General features: G+C 41.4%; 1 protein-coding gene across 1 annotated transcript; it reads left to right on the forward strand.

Moving 5' to 3' along the window:
- The first annotated feature begins 6,806 nt into the window (after nucleotides 1–6,806).
- On the forward strand, nucleotides 6,807–10,788 carry LOC116250866 (uncharacterized). The gene is made up of 2 exons (XM_031624838.2): nucleotides 6,807–8,098; nucleotides 9,169–10,788. The coding sequence occupies exons 1-2, from the start codon at nucleotides 7,346–7,348 to the stop codon at nucleotides 10,540–10,542; spliced, it is 2,127 nt and encodes a 708-aa protein (XP_031480698.1). The 5' UTR covers nucleotides 6,807–7,345; the 3' UTR covers nucleotides 10,543–10,788.
- Nucleotides 10,789–11,651: the final 863 nt, after the last annotated feature.

Genomic DNA, 11,651 nt, shown 5'->3' on the forward strand with positions numbered 1-11,651 from the left:
TCCAATTTGGGACAATACAAGGGGCGGGGTCAGTTGGCAGTCAGTCTCCATTTTAAACTCCCTTAAAAGAGAAAAGAGAGGTAGGAGGAAGTAGGGAGCAGCGACACCAATATGCAAGTTAAAGTATGATAGTAGCATCACCCGGTCACCAGAAAATAATATGTAATTGATTGTAAACTACTTCTAACAATGCCAAGCTGCCAATTAACCATGGTTAGAGTGAAGAAATAATTAGATGAGTTCTTCTTAGAAGTAGGAATACTAATTAGGAAAAGCTTCACTGTAACAACAAATTAAGCACAGTTTCGTTTGTTGATTGTCTATAAGTCATAATGAAATTGGAAAAAGCTCCTCATGATATATGTTAACGTCCCCCACGTTGGAAAGGCGATGAATGATCGATCGATTACTTTTGAAAAGCATCGGCACCATGGTCGCAATCGCTGCTGCTGCAATATGGCCATGTGAAGGTGCCAACCAACTGTAATAAAGGGGAACAGATACAGAGGGAGAGGGTCGGTTTTGTTCAAGACAATGCATAAAAAAGGAAAGGCTGACGACGCGCTGACAAATCTTTCAAACACAAGAAGCCATCCACTAGGCCATGCTGAATGCTGCTGATAACTGAAGACTTGCTCCCCCCCGGTCTTAAAGCAAGAAAAGAGTGCCAAAGGGATATGGGGGGAGCTCTCATTATGAGGGCGTGTGGGTCACATGCAGCCGCTTGATGCCTCTCTGCATGCTTTCCACCATCTCTACATGTCCAATTCTCGTCCATCCGACCTCATCCCCCTTTCTCTCTCTCTCTCTCTCTCTCTTTCTTTTATATATATATATATATATATATATATATATATATATATATATATATAATACATCAAATTATATATGACACAACAAATTAGTCATTACATGTACAAGAAATCTAGGCCTCACATCCACACCTCATATGGTTGTTTCTTTTTGATGAGGTTGATCGGATTTCTGGAATGGCCGGCACCAATGGCGATCGAGTTCCAGACAGCCATGGATGTTCACCCATACTGGACGGCCAAATTTATGGATTATATGTGCGTCCGTGTGTGTCTTTCTTCTATAAAGAGCACGGGAAGTCTGGATCGAGAGAGGAGCAGTACCAACTTGTCCAGATTGGGGTGTTTTGAGTTGGAGCGAGGCGTTTTGAACCCAAACTTCAGGCTACAAATCGAAAAATCCACTGCTGAAGCACGAGATCTGCATTTCATTATAGAAACTGTTGATATGCAGTGGTCGTAGGTCGAACTACAGATCACCAATTTAAAAACCCCATGGATTTGTGGTAGCATTGGATCTCGATCCAAGTCTATCAAACATAGCCGTGGATCTCCTCAAAAGTTTATAGACTGGTTGGACATTTGTCCACTCAGTCCATGTTGTTGCCAATTTAGTGAAACGATGTTAAAATATATACCAGACCCCGTGCTATAGGGGGACGGGGAATTGGGTAGGGGCTTCGGCCTTCAGCCAGGTGGTGGGTTTTCGGTGCACTCATACAAAAGTGCCTCTTGCCAAAATTTAGCAGGGTCTGGTAGAGAGAGAAAGAGAGAGAGAGAGAGTATTAAATTGTAGTATGCCTGTGTCGTAGCCCAAAAAGGTCTAACATCTTTTCACATGGAGAGCCCAATAATACTCAATTTTATAACAAATAATCGGCCGGCTTTAACCTCACAAGACAAATCATGTGCTTCCATAGACAAGAAACATACATTGCTTCTAACTTTAAGAAAGGGCACGGAATCTCTTGTCTTTTAGGGTGGAGGACCAATTTGGCTAATCGATTTCTAGTACTTGGCACTAGTTGGTAGCGCTGAAGTATTGGTCAGACGAACAGTGATGTGCGTTGAAAGAGTTATTGAGATCAGACAGATCGTACTTGCTTTGAACGTGATAGCTCGATCAAGGGGGCCACACAGTTTATGAAAGATATATTTGATTCAAAGCAGATCAGTAAATATTATGCTATCTTGTTAAACATTCTTCAAAAAGAGGCTGCTTAGACTCCTGGATATACAAGACTCTATACATAGACAAACTGGTGACCAGTTTAAGTAGATTCGTGAACCCTCCTCAGTGAGACTTCAGCGTTCAACAAACCATAGACAGCACTACATAAATTGCATTGACAAACTTCGGATTGAAGGAGGCAGAACAGGTTACATTATTTTGATGTTGCTAAGTTTCTTGTAAAGACCTCAATGGGGTTCTGCCAATTTAAAAAAACAAAAAGAAAGAACAGCACATGTGTTGTGATAACTGCTTTGGCTGCCTGTCAAAGCATTTGTGGGTCCTCAATAAGAGGACAAGCATCTTCCATGCACTTGGATCTTTTCTTTCTTTCTTTTTTCTCTCTTCTTTTCTTTTTTAATTTGGATCGATGAAGCTGAAACCCAGTAGAGACCGGCTTCTGATCTTGAACTGCTGACCGTCCTCGACTTGAAGGTATTCGTGGCGCTTTTGCTATTTTGCTTCAACTCTTATTCGGTTATGCTTATTAAGAATGTTGAAACACAATGTGTCAACTAATTAGTGGTAGCTTTTCTGTTTTTAATAAACAAGGGAATGTAGAACTGACAGTGAGAATGATAAGGATATGTAATTATGTATATGAGTTCAGATTAGCTGTATATATTACTGCATTAGGACTAATGAATGGATATTGCCCAGGTTTGTTTGGAACTGCAATGGGACTTGAGTGAGAAAAAACTCAAAGTAGAACAACTTACATAGGCAATTCAACATCTGCACATTCAACATGCAATTCAGTTCAGGTATCCTTGAGCTCAAGATTTTGGTAAAAGTCTCCAATATGATGCATCCCAATATGGATCCAATCATGTTGATTGTTGAGCCCTTCCCTGAATCTGGCAAAACAGATTTGGTCTTACAGGTCTGAACCAAATTCAAAATGACTTACTATAAGAACTGTCCAGAACGAGACTGCAAGTCACAAGTTCATGAACTCCAAATTTCAGGAACTTTTGTCTTCCTGAGTGAGCCAAAAGAAAGTGTGCATGAAAATATAGCAAAGCCCATGCATTGTTTGTGAAATTCTAGCACCGAAGCAAAACTATAAAGTATTTCATCAAACAGAAGCGACAGGAATCAGACACGGAGAAGCGCTCAGGGTGACGATGAATTAGACTGTATCAAAATTCAGGTTCACCAAAAACCTGATCTGCATTCAGAAGTCGGGAACAATTCACATGACCTGAACCCCTGGATGCTTTGTCATAGTCTCAAACAGAGACAACAGAAACTTGGCTGAAGTGGGACCAATCATTTCTAGTCCCCATTGTAGGGGACATGACGTTCAATGTGACTGAAGAAGTGTATTATTGGACTTAGCTTTGTCCAGATCCTAAACCTAATGTTAGTTACCTCAACATCCTATTATTTTTTTACTTGAGAATAAGTGAGCCAAGCAAACTACTTCACAGGTTGTTAAATAATAAAAGAAAGTTTCTATGTCAGGGCACTAGTGTTGTGACAGCACTTCATTTTCCAAACAAAGTTCTTTCCATGCATCAACATGCAAAGTCTAATCTACTGACCAGTCCTAGTTGCACTTGTTTATCTTCATATTCCAGCAACCCTAACAAATAACATATCCAGTATGACCTAACATATGAGGGCATTTAATAGGAAGAACAATCTGTTCTTAGAATATTTGTTTCAAGATCCAAAACTATGTCCTTGCTTCAAGAACATGGTATTATCAGTGGATGCTATTCATGCATTTGACAATTAAATGCGAAACTTAACCGCACAGTATTTCCTGAAATAACAATCACATAAATGTTCTCTAAAACAAGAACATGCTATTTCTTCAAATGTGTGTCTTCTGAACACATGATCTAAGAACAAAAATGTGCTTCTTAGGAAACACCCTTTTGGGTGTTGCCCATTTATCGCTCAGGATAGCCAAGGCCACAAAATTTAACGAGTTTGATTTCTAATGAATCTATGCCAAGAAGGTTCTTCCTTCCTTAGCTCCATGAATAGTATAAATAAGAGATTGATCTTCGAGAGTTCCTTTTAACTGAAGAAACGCCATGCTTATACCGATCAACGATGACAGCAAGATCAATAATGTAGTTCTATGTTCCAGCTGTATTTCTAAGAAAATTATAAAATTAAACCAATTAAATGTATAGTCTCATGGCCACATGATACCAAACACTCATCTATGATTCACGGCAGATTAGTTATAGTAGTTGATAATTAGGATCAAAGGCACATGCATATCTGACACTTAGCTATCTGTTCATTTACAGTAGAAAATGGCAGATTTGCACTATCGTAGATGCATCAACATGGGTCAGATCGTAATTGATGATGCTGAATTTTTAATCATATCTGAATCTTCCTGTCCTGAAAGTAGATCCGATACAAATAAAAGAGTTAATTCAAAATTTATCTGAACATGTAAAATTATCGCCAAAAAGCATTGCCCCTGTTCATATTTTCTACCATATGTTTCAGGAAACGTTTCTAGTAAGTGTCGCCACAAACAATATACGACAGAGACCGGCCAAAAACGGCTCACAGAGACTTTTGAGATCTGTAGTAAAAATAAGTACAACCAAAATGATCGTATTTACATCAGAACAAAGTTTGTTATCCGGAGAAGGAAGCCATAGTATGTTTTTTTTGCTAAATTTCATTTCTCTTGCCATATATTTCACCACAACATCATTAGCATTTGCAGTATACATATAAAACGTGCAAATAAAAATTTTATAGGCAGGGTCTGACATGGTGTCGGATGCACATCTGGGTTTGAGATACTTGACCTGGCCCGGATATAGGTCAGGCTTAATCAGAACAAAGAAACAGGAAGAAAACCTTAACTAAGACGGGCTAGGTAGCTGGGTCAACCTGATTAGGGACTGGACCTCGGTCAGTTGCCAAAATCTATAGATTTTGCGGCCGGGCTAATCAGATAAGAGACAATTACTAAAAATATAAGGTACGTTGAACCCTCCTAGCCCGACCCATTGCCCGCCCTAGCCTGTTAACTAAGCTTGGGTGAGTGGGGGCGTTTAATCCGACCACCCGGACAAGAGTCAAAGCCTTCATCCTTTCCCTTGCCTTCAGGGTCCAGAGCTGTCATCGCCTGCTAACTAGGTTAAAAGTGACTACATGTCTATTAAAATGTGAACCTCACATAAAGCTTGCTGATGGATCGGGTGCTGTTTTAAGAGGATTGGGGAACACCAAATCCAACCCGTGCTCACTTATGCTTTTAAGCAGGACCTCAAATGAGATTTGGTACATAGATCTGAAATCCAAAGTGTTCAAATGCTCCATGGTACCAATCAAGACTGACCCTCATTATGAAGAGTTCTCTTAATTGGTTGCAGGAGTGTTACTTTATCACTCTACGGGCACATTTGGTGAAAGGAAAGCTTCCTGCTTTTAAATGCAGTATTACTATCATCAAAGGCCCCTTATGAGGTCGTCTGGCAACAATAACACTGTTACTGTAGAAATAAGCCAACGTATTATGGTTTTGTGAACATATTTATGAGACAGTAGCAATGTATTACTATTACTAAATGGCCCCTACATACTTCAGAGTGACCTTGTTTTTCTCTTGTTATTGTCTTTCTTGTGATTGTCTTTGGAGAAAATGGTTGTTGAGACTCATTGGAAGTTCACATCCAAATGTCAGCACCACCAAAAAAGCTCTGTTCCTCAAATTTCTTGTTAATAGAAAAATCTAAAAGCACAACACCCATTACTTGTATGCAACGCAACCCTTTTGAGATAATTAAATATATTGTTGGGCCTTTTCTATAGTTAATTAAAAAAAAAATTCAAGTCAACTACTACATTAATAACAAATTGTTATGTTAGAATGCTTAGAGAAAAAGACAAGAAATATATATAACTTTGTAAATCAACAAGGTTTATCTTGGGTAACTTTCTAGTATTGATACAAAAAGAAGTCACTTAATCACTTTAAATACTAATAAAGAATCTAATCAATTTGAATGGAATTAAACATGTACTTGTTGAGTATAGTCAATTAAGCAGCACATACTAATGACTATGAAGATAATTTAAGAGAAGGGTATTTTGGGCATTTTGTTTTACTACCTCGTGAAGTTATACATCACTTAAGTTGGGAAGGTGACTTGTTAACCGGGACATAAAAGGTTATGTCTACTCAAAAACTGAGGTGTGGTTTTTTGTTTACTATAAATTTCTTTAGACAATCATGCAGCCCCTGCAAATAGTACAAAAATAGTGTTCTGAAATTTTATCGGTTCGCGTTGGACTGACATATGGGAAACGAGACTATTAGGTTAAAGTTGTAATTTCCAAAACATTGAAAAAGTTTCCTGCTTTTGAATGTTTTTATTTGAAGATAAAGAAATGATCAGGAGCGAAGGAATCAGTATCATTTCATTTACACTAGGAAGTTCATAATTCAAGGTGTTTTGGGAAGTTTTGTCAAAGAAGGTGCGACTGTAAATGTGAGAAGTGAAAAATAATCCAGGTATTGCAGAAGCAGCAACCCGCCTTTCTCGACGACCATTCAGCGAACAAACAACCAACCATTCAACCATCGTTGTCAGAGGGCCTTGAACTTTGAGTCTCTCTCTGTATCTGCTGCATTCCCGCCATCGCTCCATTTTCCATTTTTTAAGTTGCCAACTTACTGTGAGTTGTTACTTTACCTGTTTACCAGACGAGTTTCACGTCTCCCTTTCTCTCTCTCCTTCAAAAATGTAAGAAAGAACAAAGGAAGAAACAAACGAAGCAAGTCCTTGTCTCGAAACCTGCTACAGATGGATCATACTGGATCACACAGTATCCGACTCTATCAACGAAGTAAGAATACAAAATCTTCGCATTTACCATCTTCAGTCTCATGCATTTGATAGCTGTTCTTGCGACTGTGAACCCGCTCTTTCCTTTTCTGCTATCGGATAGGCTACTCTGCTCGTTCTCTCCCCAGAGAGAGAGAGAGAGAGAGAAAGGAGGGGGGATGGGGGGTAGTAGGAGCCTCTGAAAAAGCGAGTCTTCTCTTCTACATCTTTCAGGTCAGTGGATGAGTGGGCACCCTCCTTTCTGAAAAGGGGGATGGAGGGAAAAAGGTGCGGGGTTGCTTCTTGCTTCCTTTTTCATTTCTGATAATAATAGGACACTTTCGCAGAGGATAAGTGCTTTTAGAGAAGAGAGAGAGAGAGAGAGAGCACGGTGGGCGTTCTTCGTCTTCCTCTGTCCATAAAGAGAGAGTAGGCACGCTTTGGTGAAGGTGATCCACTTCTTCGACTGGAGAGAGAGAGAGAGAGAGATGGGCATACAAGCAGGAGCAGCAGCAGATTCGGCGGCACCACCTGAGCCCCCGCCACCACCACCAGCACCGTTATACTTTCCCCTCCGGTGGGAGAGCACCGGCGACCAATGGTGGTACGCCACGCCGGTGGACCTCGCAGCGGCCAATGGCCACTACGAGCTTGTCCGAGCACTCCTGGTGGCAGACAGCAACCTCCTCATCAAGCTCACCTCCCTTCGCCGGATCCGTCGCCTGGAGACCGTCTGGGACGACCACCCGGACTTCCTCCACGCACCTCGTGGCCGCGCCGCCGTCGCCCGCGGCCTCCTTCATGACTGCGAGACACGCAACGGAAACTCCCTCATCCGCGCCGGCTATGGCGGGTGGCTTCTGTACACTGCTGCGGCCGCTGGTGACGGCGAGTTCATCCAGGATCTCCTCAGGAGGGAGCCGTTCCTGGTGTTCGGAGAGGGGGAGTATGGCGTGACCGACATGCTCTATGCAGCGGCGAGGAGCAAGAACTCGGAGGTGTTCAGGTTGCTGCTTGATGCAGCGTTAACGGTGGTGCCAATGAGGAGTCACGGCCGTGGCGCGGAGGTCGAGGAAGTGTTCAGGATGGAGGTCATGAGCAGGGCCGTCCACGCAGCAGCTAGGGGAGGCAACTGGGAGGTGCTCAGAGAACTGCTGCTTCACTGTGGAGACGTGTTGGCGTGGAGGGACATACAGGGCAGCACTGTTCTTCATGCAGCAGCTGGGAGGGGCCGGGTTGAGGTGAGTTTAGTTTTTTTTACCCTTGATGGCTACTGTTGTTCAGTGTGGGAGATGCTCCTTCTCTCTCTCAATTAGTATGATTGTGCTTGTCGTTTCTCTTTCCTGAAATTTAGTACAAAGTTTGTTAATTACCTCTTTCTCTGTTTGAGGGGATTGGTAGCAAGGACAGGTGCTCTCTCTCTCTCCCTCTCTCTCTCTCTCTCTCTCTCTCGGCCTTTTCCGGCAGGAAATCTGAGTCAGCTGTATCCTAACATCTTTCTGTGACTTGAATCTGTTTTCAAGCTTGCCATTTTCTGTCATGCTTTTTGAGTTTTTTTTTCAGATTTTCTTCTAAATTCTGCATCATTCTTTCCGCTTCTTCCTCTTCTTTTCAGGTTTAGCTTGCATATTTGGTCTGTATAACTCTTTTCTTTAGTTTTCACACTATGGTGGTTCAAGAATCCTCCTAAACTATCTTTTCATTTTTATTTAAAAGCTAAAATTGCAAATCCCCTGATATCGAAAACTCCAGTTTGCGAAATCTTGCACCTTGTTTGGGTCATAGGTTGAAAAATCACGGCTGTGAAGAATCAGAAATGTAATTATACAGTTACCATTCGTGACCAGTTCAAAATGCCTCTATTTCCATGAGAGTATTTAAGAACCATAACTGAATATTTTCTTTGTTGACCCTCTCATTCCACATAGCCCGAGATGAAAATACCAAAGTCTATGAAAGTTTAGACATCAGAGCTAAGTTACCACATGCCCTTCTCGGTACAGATGAGTAAACTTTTACAAGGATAACATTAACCAAATTTATGCCTCTACCCAAAATAGACTTGCCTGCTTCGGCCTGTGTTGCAGAATAAGTTGAACAGCTTTGAGCATATAATAGAGACTAATACCAAAGCAAATCACATCTAGTGATGCGCATTCTAATATCTATAGCACTAATGTTGCCTGTGGCGTCCAATTTGTTTGACAAATCCATTGTCCTGTGTCAGTCAAGGATGATAATTTGTTGAGGTAGTTACATATATTTTTTCTTCGTTTGCTGTATTGAGGCAAACCATTACATTATGGTGCAGGTGGTGAAGAATATGATTGAATCATTCGACGTTATTGGTTCCAAAGACAACCATGGCAACACACCATTGCATTTATCAGCTTATCGTGGTCATCTGGAAGTAGTCAAGGTGTTAGTCCTAGCATCTCCCTCCTTAGCGTCTGTAACAAACGATGCAGGTGATACTTTTCTCCACATGACTATTGCTGGCTTCCAAACCCCTGGCTTCCATAGATTGGACCGACAAATCGAGCTGATGAAGGAGTTGGTCAGTGGAAAAATTGTCTGCTTACCAGATATCATCAATTTCAAAAATAATGAGGGTAGAACTGCTCTGCATCTAGCTGTGATTGGGAACATCCACTGTGATCTGGTCGAACTGCTGATGGAAGTTTCTTCAATTGATCTGAATGTTCGTGATTTTGATGGTTTGACTCCATTGGACCTACTTAACCTACGCCCCCGTTCTGCGTGCTCAGAAATTCTGAAGAAGCAACTAACTTCTGCCGGTGGTACTTCAAATTCCCGGAACTTCTCAACCAGAGGAACTTTTGTTTCACAGCTAAAGATGCAAGGCATTGCCTGCAGTAGCCCGGGAACCTGCTTTAGGATAACAGACTCCGAGATATTTCTGTGCGCTGGATCTGAGAACATGCATGAGTTGGTAGACAAGGGTTGCAGTGTCAGGTCAAGCTCATGCTCAAATAGCAGCAAGAGTGAGCTCAGTCATCTGGACATGATGGACATGAATTTCGACGTTCCTGTGCTTCCCAAATCCGGCAAATCAATCAGTTCTGCTGCAAAGAGATTGAGGAGTCTGCTTGGATGGTCCCACAAGAAAGAAAAGGCTAGTAAGCCAGGAAGAGAAAGGCAATTAATTGATGATGGCATAAGAACTGAGTTGAAACATAGTGAAGAAGAATCTGTGGATGAGAAACGCAACAATTGGTACGACAGAGAGGACACACCAACTCCACTAAGACAACGATTCTCCAATGCATCACTTCCGAATAACAAACGCACACTTGCAGTTAGGACCACCGCCCCTAGCCCTTCAGCAAAGAAAAAGTTCGCTACAGGGCTTAGGCGCGGGGTTATTCAAGGAATGCCGCACTTGGTCTTGCCATTTCATTCACCTTCCAAATGCAGCTCAAAGCCATCAACGTCCTCTCCACCATCGTCAGAGAGAATGAAAGGGGTTTTATTTGATCATGAAATTAGGCCCTCTTTTGCCAAAAGATCTGTTAATGCTGAATCGCGTGACAAATTGAGCTCAAGCAACAAGCGAGTGAATCAGTACCTCTGCTTTGGTGCCCATGCCCCATTTGCAGAGAACCAAATGACTAATCAACAAGGGAATTGCTTCTACAGGCGTTCGATTATTTCAGAAGCATGAATCAGCCATGAAGGAAAAAATGGAGTGTATATGATAAGACTCATATGTGCTGCTTGATAGTTTCTTTCGTCAACTCCCCCGTGAAGTGTTAGTGTGCGAGATGTCCTGTACAGTGTTTGTTAGCGCTTCAAGAATGGCGACCATTTGTAACTGATCTCTAAACTGTTTATCATTGCTGTTTGCTGTAAACTAGAGACTGTATGTTGTTTTCCTGTTATTAAAAAGTCTTTTCTCACGGTGTCCTAAGGAGAGTTGTTTTCCTAAACTTCATGTGGACTTTACTTCCAAATTAGTATCAAGAAGCGAAATCTGATTGGCACCAGGTAGGAAATCTGGACTATATGCTACGGTTGTTCTTAAAACCTTCAGATTGAAGGAGGTACAAGGAGTTTGGCACCTGGGGTACATTTCTTTTTATTATTGCTTGTATTTAAAAAGGTTTTCAGAAAAGTGATTCTGGTTATAAGCATCTAAAGATTCTAAACCTCTTGTCAAAGTAACTCTGTTGGACCGTATGATTGCCACCGTTGTGATTATAAACCTGGTGACTTTCCATTGATAAACTGGACACTTTAAGCATCCAAAAGCATTTTCAAGAAAATTTATATGGCATTGGCGAGTATGAACACAATATTTGTGAGTTAGAAGCCAGAGCAGATGGGAACATCAGTCAAATAATTTTCTCAAAGTCTTACAGCCTTACAGCTAGCTTTTTTCATCCAACAACTTCCTATGTTCACGAGTAATGTCGTAGGAGATGGACATATAGAATGGGAATCTCTTCCGAAAGAAAATTCTTAGATTATCTAACCTGCTAGCAAGAGGAAACTGTCCTTTGGATTATGAAGACGACATATGTTGTTTACAGAATTACTATGTCATCGCTTGTAAATCTCACGTTATGATGATGTTGGACAGTCGAAAGAATGATTTTGGGTTTATGAATAAATAAATTAATAGGAGACGAAGAAAAGTGCATAGATATCTTTACAAGAACACCGCCAAGAAGGTAACGACCCCAAATGCAGACTTGCACTGGATTCTTACGGTGCTGCCAAACATGTCCTTGTCCTTGCACTAGACTGGTGTGGATCGCCGGAGATGGTAAT

Source organism: Nymphaea colorata, chromosome 3, assembly GCF_008831285.2.
Source record: "Nymphaea colorata isolate Beijing-Zhang1983 chromosome 3, ASM883128v2, whole genome shotgun sequence".
In the NCBI taxonomy this organism is placed as follows: domain Eukaryota; kingdom Viridiplantae; phylum Streptophyta; class Magnoliopsida; order Nymphaeales; family Nymphaeaceae; genus Nymphaea; species Nymphaea colorata.

Bases quoted from the DNA above. Each gene is read 5' to 3' on its own strand.
- LOC116250866 (XM_031624838.2), top strand. From the start codon at position 7,346: ATGGGCATACAAGCAGGAGCAGCAGCAGATTCGGCGGCACCACCTGAG. The intron at 8,099-9,168 runs GTGAGTTTAGTT...ATTATGGTGCAG, and splicing joins CTGGGAGGGGCCGGGTTGAG to GTGGTGAAGAATATGATTGA.